This window comes from Hippopotamus amphibius, chromosome 1, assembly GCF_030028045.1.
Source record: "Hippopotamus amphibius kiboko isolate mHipAmp2 chromosome 1, mHipAmp2.hap2, whole genome shotgun sequence".
Lineage (NCBI taxonomy): Eukaryota > Metazoa > Chordata > Mammalia > Artiodactyla > Hippopotamidae > Hippopotamus > Hippopotamus amphibius.
Window position 1 is genome coordinate 167,753,500 of NC_080186.1, and position 15,048 is coordinate 167,768,547.

The window sequence follows — 15,048 nt, forward strand, 5'->3', positions numbered from 1 at the left end:
TTATGAGCTTGCCAAGGTTAATCACTAGCTGTTACTAAACTTTTGCCTTTAGCCTGCCATTGTGTTCTTTATTTCTTGAAGAAATGTTAGCTTTCACTGCACTTTCCAGATCGAGAAGTTAACACATTATTAGGCAGTGCTGGGTTTTCTATAGTATACAAAATGAATCCTTCTTCCCCTCAAAAGCGTGAATTCCAGGGTGCCAAAATTTCAGTTTGAGACATTTAATAGTATACATAGAAAAATAAACTCTTAAGTTGACAAGTTTAGTTATGCATATCTACATATCAACATTGTAAGAAGAAACGGAGACCAATTTAAAGCATATATCTGTCTTTAAACATTTAAAAACACAAGATGGCTTCACTTAAGTGTCTCCAGCCAAATGCAGTTAATCAATATTCCATAGAACGGAGCATTGTGGTAGGTAAGTGCAGTCCTGTTTTCCCCTGGTGTATACATCATTCCTGGGCCACACTTAGAGAACAGCGTCTTTTTCTAAGGGAAAAGAAAAGGTGATTTTTACGGCAGAGATCTAGCAGTGCCCAGAGCCATTTCTACTGCATTTCCTTCCTCTGCTTGATATCCAGTCTCAGGGTAGAGCGAAGAGAGGAAAGGCATTACTCTTTCATGGTACCTGTGTGGAACTGTTCTTGGCTCTTAACCCTTGAGGGTTTCTCCTCCATGGAGCTCCCAGCCTCAGCCCAGGCAGTCCTCCACCCCAATTTTTATTTTTAGGTCTGCGTATGTATTGATCTCTCCTTTGCCCAGCTTCCCAGGCCTCTTGGGCCCAGCCCTGCTCCCAGGTTTGTGGAGTACCTGCATAGCCTTGTGATACATTCAGAATCATCCCGACAGGAGGCTCCAATGGGCCTGAGGGAAACCCCTCTCCAAAATGGGGTCATTCTCCTCAGCCTTCTCTTTGCTGAACTCAGTTCTGGTATTGGGGAGCCATCTACCTGTAGGACAAAGACAGATTCATCTCAGGTATGGAAGCATTGAAACCTTACTATACACCTTGGAATGAAGATCACCCCCCCAGATGCTGTAGACTCACAGAGCAGAGGGTCCATTCCTCTGCTTACAATTCTATCCCCACACACCCACATATGTATCCTCCTTTCCTTACCTGGCCTAACAGCAACAGGCAGATCATGAGTACTGCAAAGAGTTTGAGGTGCCACATCTTGATAGAGGGGATATTGGTGCCTGAAGGCCAGGGACAGTTCCCACTTCCTTTTATAGACAGATCCGCCTCTTCTATGGTTGGCAGGTGAGATGGGGGCAAAGTTTATATTTGCAGTCAGTGTCACTTTAATAAGTTAATGTCTACCAGAGAGGAATGTGCTCAAGGCCTGCCTATCAGGCACGTATTTACTGATCCCTCATTGGACTTTGAGTGATCGTGTTGCTGGCTTGGACCTTTTCACCCATTTTACCAAAAGTCAGCACTACCTCCTCTCCTTTGAAAAACCATGTGAAGCCACTGAGGGAGACCGGGCACTTTTGATTCCAAAATAGCTCAGTGAGATCACTCTAGTCAAAATAGAATTCTAATAATGAGGTCTTCAGAAATAGTATTGACCCCTTTCAGCCTTGTCTAGGAAAGAAGCACTGATCTATTTTGTTACAGGCAATTGAATAAAGCCTTTATCTCCCTTTTGTGGGATAATGCTTCAGCAAGCATGGTCTGTGGTGCCACAGATCCCCGTTTGTATAGATGGACTCTCACCCTAATTATTTGTTACACATCATCTCTCTGGAAGAATGGAAACCCAGCTGCAGAAAGTTCAAAGTCTGGCCTACCTGCCATTTCCCAGCAGAAGGGCAATCAGGACTGACTGGTGTTGTTTCAATCATGGGTGAATTGAATGAATAAGTATAGGTTGACTGTTTCTTTTCTTAAAATTTGAATGAAGAGATAGCAGGGGCTCCTAAATCAGTGAGAGAGCTTGATGGTCATGATAAACATTGCAAACCTTTAATTATTAGCTTTCCTGCCAGTAGTTTACTGGGCATTTTACAGAGCACATCCTTCCAGCAGCCTCAGGGAAGCAGGCATAGGGCTGAGATCTCTCCAAAGCCCAAAACATTTGCCATCTTAAGTAGGACCCACTGCAAGTTTCTAGACCAAGAAAGAGCATGTACCTAAACCATGAGTAGTTACAACTACTCATAAAATGACATAGACATGTTAATAACTTAGTAGGGAAAGGTGTGAATTCTGAGTAAGGAGATATATAGGACTTTAGATCTTCCTGTGACCTGGAAGGAAAAGCCAAGAAGACAAATGCAACAAGATGTTTTTTCTGCCTTGTGTTTCTCTGAACACCCAGCTGATACCTCTTCCCAAAGCCCTTCTCATTTTCACAGGTTGGATACATGGTAGAAGCCTGCCCATTCCCCAAGGAAAAGTAGAGAAGAGGTGGCACAGCTGAAGGTGGAACAGGACAGTCACCAGTCCTTTTGCCAAGGGAGAAGAAGGTAGTATGGTGGACCTCAGAGCTAGGATTGGGTGGGGCGTGACTCTACAGATCTGTCTGCCTGGTTCCAGTCCTCTCAGGACCAGGCCAGACCTGGTGGGATATACCACTGCTTGCTCTTAAGAAACATTAAGAAGCAGAACAATGACAAACTCACCTAACCAATCCTGCAAGTTTGAGACTAGTTAGCTGTTCCCTCCATTTACTCCTGAGCTTCGATACAGAATGACCCCAAGTAGGGGCTTAACTAGAACTTTTGTGGAGCAGGGAAGAGGCTGTGTGGTGACCTAGTGAACACTGGGTAAGAACACAAATCTGATTAAGTAAGCAAAAGGCTGAACAGCCTGATATCCGAGAACCAGTTGGGTCTGTGGACTGAGTGCCAGCCTCCCCTTAAGGAGCCTAGAGTGAAGTGCCAAATGGGACTTGGCAAGTGCTTATTCCAAAGATGGATACTTTCTCCTAATCCTCCATTTCTGCCTTCCTATATTTCAAGCAAAATCAAAGTAGCCTTTTGTGTTAACTTACAAAGCCAATACAACAGACAAGGGAAGGGCCTGAGGCTCTGGGCCCGCTCTGTGTACGGGAAAAAAGGAGTATCATCATCATGGCTGTGACAACACTGCCCAAGCCTTTGTTGCTCCAGCCTCTATCTTTTTGGGGGGTGGGCCTCACCGCAAGGCATGCGGGATCGTAGTTCCACGACTAGGGATGGAACCACGCCACCTGATGTGGAAGTGTGGATTCTTAACCACTGGACCGCCAAGGAAGTCCCTTAAGCTTCTATCTTGTATGCCATCCCTCCTCCCAAAAGAAAAGATCCATTAGTTACTGACTGTGGAAGGAATCACTGTGAGGGAGAGTATTTCAACATGTGTCTACACAAATTCTGTAGCTGTTTTACTTAAATTTGGAGCAAAATCAAACTTTTAAAAGCAAAGCAGCATCCAGACAGCATTAAGCGGAAGTGACAGATGTTGTCCACAGCTATCCCACATCCTTCGAGTAGCTGTGAAGTCCTATTCCTGAAATTAAAAAATAAAAATTGTAAAAGGCCAGGGGCTGTCTGTAATCAAGTATTTTGCTGACTGAATCAACACAAAAGTACATGTTCCTTCCTCCAGCAGAAAGGTCTAGAGAGCCATAAGAAGAAATGCTTGGCTGGGAGGCAGGAGCCAGGGGCCTAGGTAGGGTAGCTGATAAGAGGCCAGCCCTGCCCCTATGTGGGCTTTAGTCTCTTGTTCTGTCAATGAGATGGGAGCGCATCTCTGAGGCCTCTCAGGTACTGACATTTGGGGGCTCAAATGATTGTAAGAAGAGAGACTGAAGCACGTTTGATAGCTTATAGCTTGGTAACTCTAAATACAACTCTGAGGGGTTTTCTGTTTCTGAGGTTAAGTGCCTAGGATGAAATGGGAGACAGAGTGTAGCTACATGAGCAGCTGTTTGAAACACATTCCAGGTGGAGGGGAGATCATGAAGGGCTTGATAGTAATTGGAAACTTTTTTGCTGTCCCTGAGCAGGAGATGCCTAATGAAAACTGAAAGGCTCTGAAATGGAAAAACGTTTTCAGGTAAAACTTCAACAAACGGTCAAAGTATATTTGCTCAATTGCTGGCTAGAACTGGCATGGATTTCTGGGCCTTCTGCAGACCAGTGATAAAAGCCCTTGTGGGAGCAGGAGAATTGCTGGGGAAAAGAAGGGCTAAATGAACACATGATTGTGCCCCAGTAGCAGATGAAGGAGCCACACCCTGACTGGAGGCTCCAGGTGGATGGGTTATAGGTATAAAGGCCCACAACAGTGGTCCCTCTTTCTTAAGAGACTTCACCCATTTTCCTTTTCTTTATGGATTTCTACAGATGGAATAATCCATAAAATGATCCCAGATCCTATATCAGGTGCAGGAGCACTGAGCTATAACTCACATTCTACACTGCCCAGCCCTGCCCCCACCCCCACGACTCTGTTCCACAGAGTTCTGACCTCTGTGTCTCCAAGCGTAGAGAGGGAAGCCCTTTGGTGAGGGACAGGCTTAAAGCAGCCTTTAACAATTTTATCCAAAAGCAGATGCTTAGCACATGAAAGGGCTTATAGGACAGTCTTCTCAGTAGAGTACTCCTGGGATAAAGGGTTTCAGACCAAAAGGTTCAGTGCCAGGTCTGGGCTAAGAAAGGGTAAGTTTCATTTTGAGCTGGTATCTCCAAAGGACTCAAAGAACCAAGAATAAAAGTCTAAGGGTAAAATGAAGCCAAGATAGGACACGGTAGCCATGGCCCCTAGGAAGCTTGGGGCTAAACCTGAAGGGAAAAAAGAAAGAGATCAATAGCCTGTTAAGGCAGTGATCGATCCTGCCCTGGCCGGTGAACCTGTTCAAACTATGCAAGGTTAAGGATGGGTAACTTTACACCTTCTTCAGGTCCACAGCTTTCACCAGGTTCTCAGAGTCTGTGACCCAAATACGTAGATCAGGCAGCAAGCCCTGGGAACAAACTTTGAAAAAGCCAAATAGGAAAATAAGAGCATGTTTGGTGAGGCAAGAGTTTTCATCACACCACTGTCCTTTGTCAAGCCTGGAGCACCTTGCCAGACTCTTACATGTCACTCATTTCTCTGTTACCTCAGGCTTATGGCTTTCTTAATCTATTTTATGGGTGAGAAGCTCATAGCTGAGGAATGAAGGTTTCTTGCCTTCATTACACATTGAGGAAGCAACAGCTAAAGGAAATGGGCCCGTCTGTCAGGCTCAGCTGTACCTCCTTACCCTGCCTCACAATCAGTGCAATCTATCTTACTGATTTTTGTTCTGTTTTGAGATATTCTGGTTCCTGACGGGCAGGAAAAATCGTTAGAACAAGAGGGAGAGACACAGCTTGGGCCAGAAGCTGAGCTACCCTGTGAAAGTTGCTGCTCTGGACCAGCAGGAAGTCTCCTTAGAAGAGAGGAAGTTTTTAGAAATGGAGCAGAGGAACCAGAAGCATAAAACTGCCAACACCTACCCCCACCATCTCCTGGTGAAGGGAAAAGGGTATCTTTTCCACTAGAAAGATAATTCAAAGGCTCTAAGACAGGGGTAAACATTTTCCATAAAAGGTCAGAGAGTAAATATTTTAGGTTTTATGGGCCATACATGGCTAAAAAGCACTGTTAGCAATCCAGTACAAACACAGCCAGTTTGCTGACCCTAGCTCTAGAGGCAAAGGGGTCACCTCACCCCTTCCTTTCATAGCTGACTTCCTATCACGTGGTACAGCATAGCTTTAAGAGCACAAACTTCAGTGCCAGACTACCATTCACTAGCTGTATACTTTGAGGGAAATTACTTAGTCTCTCTGTGCCCGTGTCCTCATCTGCAAAATGAGTGTAATAGTGATACTTCAAAGGTAGTTGTGAAGGAAAAAAAAAAAGAAAACCAAAGGTAGTTGTGAGGTTTAAGAGAACTTATTTGTGTAAAGGGCTAAGAAGAGTACGTGACACACAGTAATTACTAGATTTTATTGTCAATATGGAAGCAGTGGGCAGGGAGCCACACAGTCGATGCCATCCACAGCTGTTCAGCTGCAGGAGTAGCTGCAGCTACATTCTTATAGGTTATAGAACAAGGGTGAACTACAATCCTTCACCAAACTCAGACTCACCAAAAAAGTTCAGAACTCATGCTGGGGAGGGGAATTCATGAATTTGAAAATTGGCAGTCACATCCAAGGGTTCTGCTCACACAAAACTCAAAATCACAACAATGCAGCCTATAATAAGTTTATTGTGTCTTCAAGACACTACAATGTAGACATCTCTCCCAGAGAAGGGTCTTTCAGAGACAAGGAACCATTATCCAGATGAGTTGCTCATTTGTCATTTTCATAGGCAGCTGGATTCTTCCTCTTGGATTTCTCAAACTCTTGTGTTCCCCATGTGTAGACAAGATAAAACACTACAAATGCTATAAAAATAATAAATGAGAGTAAGCAGTGAGCACATACAAGACACATGGATCTCAGTCCTCTTTTCTGACTCACAACATAGTCTGCCTTCCTGTTTCTAGTTTTTAAGAAACCACTCTTAAACCAGATGATCAAGAAAGGTTACATTACACACCCATTTTTCAGGTGTGTAAAAGAAAGGGGTTTACCTAGGACAATCTGTGACCAAATCTTCCCTACTGCTCGCCTGCTGTACATTTTAAAATACTCTGAGAGCAAGTTCACATAACATAAATTTCATCATTTAACCATTCTGAAACGTACACTTCTGCGGGTTTTAGCAACTATCATCACTATCTGCTGTACCTTTAACACAAAACAGTTCACCACTAAGAAAGAAGTGAGTAAAGATGACCTCAGAGGGAGACGCTGGAGTCACACAAGTGACCTTGGGCCAGTCATTTAAGTTCTCTGTGACTCATCTCCCTCATCTGTAAGATGAGAAGGATGTGACCAGTTCAACGGCATTCAGCACTACTCAGTGAGAAAACGTGTGTATGGAGAGCGGCAGTGTGCTCAGTGGGGTGACCCTCTGCGCCCACTGTGGATGGGAGTCCAGCCCCCCGCCCCGCCAGGGCACTCACGCGGCGCGACGCGAAGGATGCACGCCCGAGTGCGGCGCAGCATGTTGGGGATGCCCTTGCTGAAGTAGTGCGGAAAGGCGCGCTGCTCGAACGGCGACAAGCTGTAGGTGATCACATGCCGCACCCTCATCAGATTCCCAAACGCGCGGCCCATGGTTGCGGCGGCGCCTGCAGGACGGAGGGTAGAGAGGGGCTGGGTTCAGGCCCCGGACAGACCGCTCCCAACCCGAGGCTCTCCCGGGCGCTCCTCATCCCTCCCAGCCTAGACGGCGGCCCCACCCTCCCGGGGCCACCAAGACCGCGCGGCTGGACCCCACTCCCGCACCGAGGTCACCTCGCCCTCCGCAGCGCGTAATCCACGGGCCTCCGCCCGCTACTTCCGGTAGGATAGGGCTCCGCGCTAGGAGGCAGTGAGGTCACTTCCGGGAGGACCAGTTCCCGGCTCTCTCCAGGGGAAGGCGCAGTCGTACCCAGTGCCGGAGAGGCTCGCCCCTGCCGAGTGACGTGAGGTGGGAGGTGCCTGCTCGGGGGTGGGGCCAAGCGCGACTGAGGGGGCGCAGGGGCCCGCCTCCCCTCCCCCGCAGCCCCTCAAGGTTCTCCTCGGTTCCCGCCTTTCCAGGGAGCCGCAGGAAGTCCGGAACCGAACGGACAGTGTTGAAGAGCGAGGGGCTCGGCAGCTTCGAGGGCCGCGCTGGCCGCGCGCTTAGGGCGTCTTCCCGCGGTGGAGAGCGACCCTGACTGAGGCCGCCGCCCGGCAGCCGAAGCAAGGTTTTGTATGGTCTTGTCCAGTAGCTGGAACCGGAATCAGTTCTGTTCAGACCCAGGACCCGAATCAGGGACACAGATCTGGGACTTCTCTTGGCAGCCACCAGATTAGAATCCACTGGCAGGGTGTAGACTTTCCCAAGAGAGAATAAAAATGTTTCCTTAAATTTAGCCACAGGAGGGACTTCCCTGGTGACCCAGCGGTAAAAGAATCCCCCTTCCAATATAGGGGACCTGGGTTCGATCCCTGGTCCCTAGTCAGGGAGTTAATATCCCAGATGCCGTGGGGCAACTAAGCCCATGCTACGACTACTGAGCCAGCCTGCCACAAAGTACAGAGACCACACACCACAACTAGAGAGAGAAAACCCACTGGTCACAACTAGAGAGAAGTCTGCACCCAGCAGAAGAGTCCATGGGCTACAGTGAAAGATCCCTCCTACTTGCGGCAACTAAGACTCAACGCAGCCAAAAAGAAAATAAATAAATAAAATCCAACTCAAAAAAAAAAAAATAGCCACAAGAGTCCTCAAGTAATAGTTCAGCAATTGATGGAGGACCTAGAGACTGTCATACAGAGTGAAGTCAGAAAGAGAAAAACAAGTATCATATATTAACGCATATATGTGGAATCTAGACAAATGGTACAGATTAACTGGTTTGCAAGGCAGAAATAGAGACACATGTGGGGGGCAGGGGTGGTGGGATAAATTGGGAGATTGGGATTGACATATATACACTAATATGTCTAAAATAGATAACTAATGAGAAAAATAAGTAAATATAGATTAGTAAGTTCCAAAAAAAAAAAAAAAAAGTCCAGCAACTGATGAACAGCTGTTAGTGGTGGCAGGAGGGAAGAAAGAGGCAACCTCCACAGCAGCAGACTTGCCACTGACAGGGTTGTGCCTGGGGCAGGATGTCACAGTTGCCCACAATTCACTCCACTTCCCAGGAGGGAGGCAGGAACGTTGGGTGTGAGGCAATTCCATTTTTTGGAAAGTGCTTTCTACTTAAGGATGCTGCTGTCCTGTACACTGTACAGTGTACAGCTGACTAACTTCCACTTGATGCAGTATGTCTGTAAATGTCTTATTCATGGAATTGTTGGCCATATGTAATCTAGGACTAAGTTCTCATTCAGTAGTTTGGGTGTATTTTAGAACCCTGCTTACCAGGCCAGGGCCAGAGAGGCTTGGCAGGCAATGGACTTAAAATTTACAAATATACCTCAGTTTTGTCAGGCTGGGTACTGCACAGACTGGTTCTGTATCTTATACTATGAGTATATTCAGCTCTTCATAGTGCACCCATGTCTCATTTTTCTAAAATGTAATCTCTAACCTGATCTTAGCTCAGAGGCAAGAACATAAATACTTATAACAGTTAAGAACAAAAATTCCCTAGCAAATTCTACCACCATTTGAGTGATTAATAAAAAGTAAATAAAACTTTCATTTATTTTCTAGCATCTGAAAACATCTCTAAACCTTTAAACTAAAGTATGTATAGATGAATGTGCAGACCAAAGTAAAGACATCAAGATATTATATTTAAAAATGAGTCAAGATCAAAGGTGATGCCCTCCTTTTTAAGGCATATCGCAGTATTCCAAGTACACATCCTTACTAAGCTACTGAGAGAACTAGGCAACTTAACAGTTCTCTGGTCTCTGGAAATTCAATGCCAATTGTGACTTTCTCTCACCCTCCAAATCAACTTCCAGTAAATAAATATTCTAAGCACCTGGAAGTGGGAGAGATAGTGAGGATGGAGAAGAGTAAACCGAATATCATAAGTTGCATACCAGCAGATCTGAGTATCATCATGAATAAGTAGTTAGCTTTTCCATGTGCCTTGGAAGTTTCAGCAAGCACCTAAGGAGCATTTTAAGAATATTAGTCTCTCTCTAAAAATGGGGGATTTTGTTTTAAGGTCATTCCTCAATTCCTTTTAGCCTTTCAGCTACATAGGTAGTCCATTAATTTAAGAGATTTTAAATAAATGCCAGGGAAAAGGGAAAGGAAAACTACACAACCAAGTAAATCTGTATCTAATTAGGACAAATTGGATAAATAGGGTGTGATCAGCTCTTTGACATACAGCTGATAAAAATTATCTTCAGCTAGGCATCCTTGAGGCCTGATTACAGAAGTGAACCTAGCCCACCCACACACCTAAAATTTATTTAAGAGACCAACCGAGGCTCTTCCTGGCTTTTAGGGAGAAGACTGGTATGGGGACGTGTTCCTTGCTAATTCTTCCAAGCCATGGCGCTTCCCAGCAACTTCTTGCTTTGGTTTTGCTGCTTTGCCTGGCTCTGTTTTCCTATTAGCTTTGGTTTTCAGGCTTCTAGGGGAGAAGCTCAGATTGCAGCTAGTGCTACACTGGAATCTGAGGCTGAGCCTTGGTCCATGCTGCAGCCTCTAAATGGGAGACACAGATCTGGCCTCCTTTCCCCTCTCTTCAATGTTCTGTATGATGGGCAAGGGGGGGCCCCCAGGCTGCAGCCAGATGACAGAGCTTTGCGCTACATGAAGAGGCTCTATAAGGCATATGCTACCAAGGAGGGGATCCCTAAATCCAACAGAAGTCACCTCTACAACACTGTTCGGCTCTTCACCCCCTGTGCCCAGCACAAGCGGGCTCCTGGGGACCAGGTGACAGGTGTGTAGGAGCAGATTGGTTAATGGGTGGAGGGAAAAGACCTTCTGGATTTCAGTTACAGAAAGGAGCTGGGCCTTGCTCCTTGACTTGCATTTCACTTTGCATGATACTTAGTATCAAATTCCAAACAAATCTGGTACTTGATCTTATTGTTTCTTTCTAACCCCCTCATGGGTTAAGGAGGGCTAATTTGATAGAAGAGACTTATTGGCCCTAAAGCCTGGGGAAAGTGCTGCTGGAGTTTAGTCTTGTCCAAGGTCACAAAATCAAGACTGGAAAAGAGGTATTTTGACTTCCCATTGCATATTCTTCCCATTCTACCAATTTTGGCCTGGAAATGTGCCTAAAGTATCTCTTTCAGCTGTTGGTGTGTTTTATTAAACAGGATATTTTCCCCATGTTTGTTCCTTTCTGTGAGAGGAAAGCTTAAGTGCCTGTGTGAAACAGTAGATCCTTATAAGAACAAATCGTTGGTCAGCAGTCGTGTGTGTGTGAGAGAAGGGAGCAGCGCTATTAAAAAACAAAATCTATATTCACTAGCTCATGACTTACAGAAAACCGTTCTAATTCAGCAGGTCATTTGTGGCTATTTAAAACCCTTCCTCCTTCTTTGATGTCCTGTTTTGTTATAGTGGGTTTAGAGCCTCCATTTGCTGTCAGTCTCAAGTGTTCCAAATTAACGTAGACAATTACGTTTTCTTTATTGATTCTGTCCATAAGGACTTAGCATATTTTCTTAACAAGCCTGGCAAGTGTCTTTATTATAGTTTTCCCCTTAGAGACTCTTCAAGAGTAAAATACTGCTTTCCTTCTTAGCTTCCTCTGTGTTTGGAGCAAATTATTAAGATTCTGAAACTTCGGAATGTAATGATTCCCTGTTTTAATTGGCCACCAAAGCTGTTCTGAATTTCTGGTGATTCAGTATCCAGCTGTAAGTGCTGGGACTTTGTTATGGTACTGGTTACCTGCTTTTTCTTTATAACCCCCATCCCACCCTGACTTTTGTTTTGAGGCTTGAGAAAGTGGGAAAAAGAGGGGTAGAAGCACATTCCTTGATTTGACTTTGTGTTACGTTCAATTTGTACTGAGCATTACTAGTGGCTTGTTTTTCTTCTCAGGTACCCTTCCATCAGTGGACCTGCTGTTTAACCTGGATCGTGTTACTGCTGTTGAACGTTTGCTCAAGTCAGTCTTGCTATACACTTTCAACAACTCCGTTTCTTTTCCCTCTCCTGTTAAATGTGTGTGTAACCTAGTGATAAAAGAGCCAGAGTTTTTTAGCAAGACTCTCCCTAGAGCTCCATACTCATTTACCTTTAACTCACAGTTTGAATTTAGAAAGAAATACAAATGGATTGAGATTGATGTGACGGCTCTCCTTCAGCCTCTAGTGGCCTCCAACAAAAGGAGCATTCACATGTCTGGAAATTTTACGTGTGTGAAAGACCAGCTGCAGCATCCTTCAGTATGGGACAGTCCATTTAACATGACTCTTCTGGTAGCCCCCTCACTGCTTTTATATCTGAATGACACAAGCACTCGGGCTTATCACAGGTGGTATTCCTTCCACTATAAGAGGAGGCCTTCAGAGGGTCCTGACCAGAAGAGAGGGCTGTCTGCCTATCCCATGGGAGAAGAGGCTGCTGAGGGTGTAAGATCTTCCCGTCACCGGCGAGATCAGGAAACTGTCGGCTCTGAATTGAAGAAGCCTCTGGTTCCAGCTTCATTCAATCTGAGTGAATACTTCAAACAGTTTCTTTTTCCCCAAAATGAGTGTGAGCTCCATGACTTTAGACTTAGCTTTAGTCAGCTGAAGTGGGACAACTGGATTGTGGCCCCACACAAATACAACCCTCGCTACTGTAAAGGGGACTGTCCCAGGGCAGTCGGACATCGGTACGGCTCTCCGGTTCACACCATGGTGCAGAACATCATCCATGAGAAGCTCGACTCCTCAGTGCCGAGACCATCCTGTGTACCTGCCACGTACAGCCCTTTGAGTGTTTTGGCCATTGAGCCTGATGGCTCAATCGCTTATAAAGAATATGAAGATATGATAGCCACTAAGTGCACCTGTCGTTAACATAGGCTCCTCTCAAGTAAAACCGTGAGTCTCCTGACCAAAGAAAATGCCGTGCGCCTGTCTGTCCCTTTGGGAGAAAGTTTCATGTGTCAAATCTAAATGTAATGCAATGTGTTGCGTAAGGAGGAGCCTGTGTACATTAGCACGTTCTGTGGCATCTATCAGTGCAAAGGGATAACAGCTGCCTTTCTCATTTCCAAATGTAAATGAAATGTATTTCTTTCGGAAAGCTTTATTTTTCCCCTGAGTGATTTTTCTTTCTTTTTGTAGGTGTCTTGTTTTTGATGTAAGAAAAAAAAATTAGCATGAATCTTGGGTGAAATTCCAGCTCTAAATAGATAATTCAGCTTATTTAATGGAAGAATAAATTCCTGTGAGTGGCATAAATTTTCTGTGTGTGGGGTTTTAATTAAAGATTTGCTTTTAAATGGTCATTTGAGAGGGAGAGGAAGTGTGTCTAAAAGCTAGTTTCAGCTCAACTTACTATCCCTTTTTCGGAGTGAGAGAGACTAACTTTTCCATCTAAATCCTGATGAAGTAAGAGTCATTACACTAGAGGATATGCAACATAACCCGTTTCTGTTGTATTAGTGATTGGTACTAACTCTGTTCCTTAGATGTCTTGTATAAATTGGTTGACTCACATCAAACAGTAACATTTGTCCCATTTATTTAAAGGAAATAGCCTTGCAAATTTTCCCAAGAAAATGCAGAGTTCAAGGTTTTTAAAACGTATTTTCTCCTTTATATATTTTAAAACTCTGACCCTTTGGGAAGGAGGTCAAGAAGCATTTTTTCCTGGCTGGTTTGTTTTTGCTGCTTTTTCTCAGCTCCCATCACTCCACCACCACAGGTTTTTTTTCCAGGTGGATTGGATATAGCGCTGTTAGCACTAAATTAAGCTGGCAGCGACTAGGTTATATTACAGAGCAGGCCTTGTTTGGATATGAGGGCTTTTATGTGGGTTGAGAGCCTACCTTAAGAGAGCCCTGGAGGGGCAGAGTCCGGGGCTGATGCAGTGATTTCTGTTTCAGAGTTTGTTAAACCCTCATCTACAAACTAAAAGTAACTCTGAGATGCAAGTATTTCTCATTCTTGTAATTGATCTTTGCTTGGTGCTTAGTGTCTAAAGTCAGCTGAGATTTTGATAGGGATTGTGTTGAATCTTTAGATTAGTTTGGGGTGTATTGCCATCTTTGTCTTCCAATCCACGGGTGTGAGATGTTTTTCCATTTTAGATCTTTCTTTAAAAAATATTTTGTAGTTTTCAAGTATGTTTTGAACTTTACATTGTGAAATTTATTTCCTAAGTATTCTTTTTTTTTAATAAATTTAATTTTATTGGCTGTGTTGGGTCCTTTGCTGCACACAGGCTTTCTTTTAGTTGCAGTGAGTGGGGGCTACTCTTCGTTGTGGTGCGTGGGCTCCTCATTGCCATGGCTTCTCTTGTTGCAGAGCACAGGCTCTAGGTGCATGGGTTCCAGTAGTTGCAGCATATGGGCTCAATGTGCTCAATAGTTGTGGCTCACAGGCTCTAAAGCTCAGGCTCAACAGTTGTGGCGCACGGGCTTAGTTGCTCTGCAGCATGTGGGATCTTCCCGGAGCAGGTACCGAACCCATGTCCCCTGCATTGGCAGGCGGATTCTTAACCACTGCGCCACCTAGGAAGCACCCTAAGTATTCTTTTTTGATGCTATTGGGAATGAAATTGTTTTCTTAGCTTTATTTTTGAATTGTTTCCTGGTGCTATCTTGCATACACTTTACAAACCTGCACACTCATAAATGCTCTGTTATCTGCTCATGATTTTTTTCCCTCTAAAAAATATTTTCAAGAAAATGGGACTGAAAAGTTTTAGGTGGCCTAGTTTCCAAGTAACTTTTCCATCTTGTGTAACTTGGAGTCATTACTCATGGGTAAATGAAGCTGCAAGTGTAAGAGATAAATGATGTTTCAGGGTTTTGTATCATTCTGTCGTTCTTAGGAGTAAAAAAATATTTGGAATGGCCAGGGCATGAGTGACGGTGGCAAGATACAACTGAGCTTATTTAAAGATATATCTCCCTTTAAATTAGGCTGTTTTCAAATGGACCACATGAAATCTATATCAACTTTAAGGATTCCTCAAAATTCCCCAAATGCCCTAAACTGACATTTTTTTCCCTTAAACAGGGGAATTTGTTTTGCTTTATTGTTTGTTTTGGGGTTTTTTTCATGGCCTAGTTCTGTGGCTGAGTATGGAATATGGTCTGCAATCAGAAGGTTTTAAAAAGAAGAAAATGGCGAGGTAGTTTTGATGGAAGTTAAGTGTTATGGTCAATGCCAAAATTAGGAGTAGATAAATTGTTCATCCATATAGGTAAGTCCTAAAATTGACTGACTTAAAACACTTCTGCATAGTGGATTTTTTAAAGTTAATTTATTTACTTATAATTCTGTTTATTTTTGGCTGCATTGGGTCTTAGTTGCTGTGCATGGGCTTTC

At 44.3% G+C, this 15,048-nt stretch overlaps 3 protein-coding genes across 4 annotated transcripts; 1 reads left to right on the forward strand and 2 right to left on the reverse strand.

The window, feature by feature from the left end:
• Positions 1 to 192: 192 nt before the first annotated feature.
• Positions 193 to 1,235, reverse strand: LEAP2 (liver enriched antimicrobial peptide 2). The gene is made up of 3 exons (XM_057700267.1): positions 1,130 to 1,235; positions 820 to 959; positions 193 to 498 (listed from the first exon to the last, which is right to left on the reverse strand). The coding sequence occupies exons 1-3, from the start codon at positions 1,184 to 1,186 to the stop codon at positions 462 to 464; spliced, it is 234 nt and encodes a 77-aa protein (XP_057556250.1). The 5' UTR covers positions 1,187 to 1,235; the 3' UTR covers positions 193 to 461.
• A 4,992-nt stretch (positions 1,236 to 6,227) lies between these two features.
• On the reverse strand, positions 6,228 to 7,489 carry LOC130853423 (cytochrome b-c1 complex subunit 8). 2 transcript variants are annotated; one of them, XM_057735288.1, is made up of 3 exons: positions 7,384 to 7,489; positions 7,050 to 7,217; positions 6,228 to 6,425 (listed from the first exon to the last, which is right to left on the reverse strand). In XM_057735288.1, exons 2-3 carry the CDS (start codon positions 7,201 to 7,203, stop codon positions 6,331 to 6,333), a joined length of 249 nt encoding a protein of 82 aa, XP_057591271.1. In that variant the 5' UTR covers positions 7,204 to 7,217; positions 7,384 to 7,489; the 3' UTR covers positions 6,228 to 6,330. The 2 variants fall into 2 exon arrangements, with proteins under 2 accessions (XP_057591271.1, XP_057591279.1); XM_057735296.1 differs by having other exon boundaries at positions 7,375 to 7,457.
• Positions 7,490 to 8,680: 1,191 nt separating this feature from the next.
• GDF9 (growth differentiation factor 9) lies at positions 8,681 to 12,947 on the forward strand. The gene is made up of 2 exons (XM_057735307.1): positions 8,681 to 10,481; positions 11,600 to 12,947. The coding sequence occupies exons 1-2, from the start codon at positions 10,085 to 10,087 to the stop codon at positions 12,562 to 12,564; spliced, it is 1,362 nt and encodes a 453-aa protein (XP_057591290.1). The 5' UTR covers positions 8,681 to 10,084; the 3' UTR covers positions 12,565 to 12,947.
• The last annotated feature ends 2,101 nt before the right edge of the window (positions 12,948 to 15,048 follow it).

Bases quoted from the DNA above. Each gene is read 5' to 3' on its own strand.
- LEAP2 (XM_057700267.1), bottom strand. From the start codon at position 1,186: ATGTGGCACCTCAAACTCTTTGCAGTACTCATGATCTGCCTGTTGCTG. The intron at 960-1,129 runs GTAAGGAAAGGA...TTTGTCCTACAG, and splicing joins GCCTGTTGCTGTTAGGCCAG to GTAGATGGCTCCCCAATACC. The intron at 499-819 runs GTACTCCACAAA...CTTTTCCCTTAG, and splicing joins TGTATCACAAGGCTATGCAG to AAAAAGACGCTGTTCTCTAA.
- LOC130853423 (XM_057735288.1), bottom strand. From the start codon at position 7,203: ATGGGCCGCGCGTTTGGGAATCTGATGAGGGTGCGGCATGTGATCACC. The intron at 6,426-7,049 runs GTGAGTGCCCTG...TTATTTTTATAG, and splicing joins CATCCTTCGCGTCGCGCCGC to CATTTGTAGTGTTTTATCTT.
- GDF9 (XM_057735307.1), top strand. From the start codon at position 10,085: ATGGCGCTTCCCAGCAACTTCTTGCTTTGGTTTTGCTGCTTTGCCTGG. The intron at 10,482-11,599 runs GTGTGTAGGAGC...TTTTCTTCTCAG, and splicing joins TCCTGGGGACCAGGTGACAG to GTACCCTTCCATCAGTGGAC.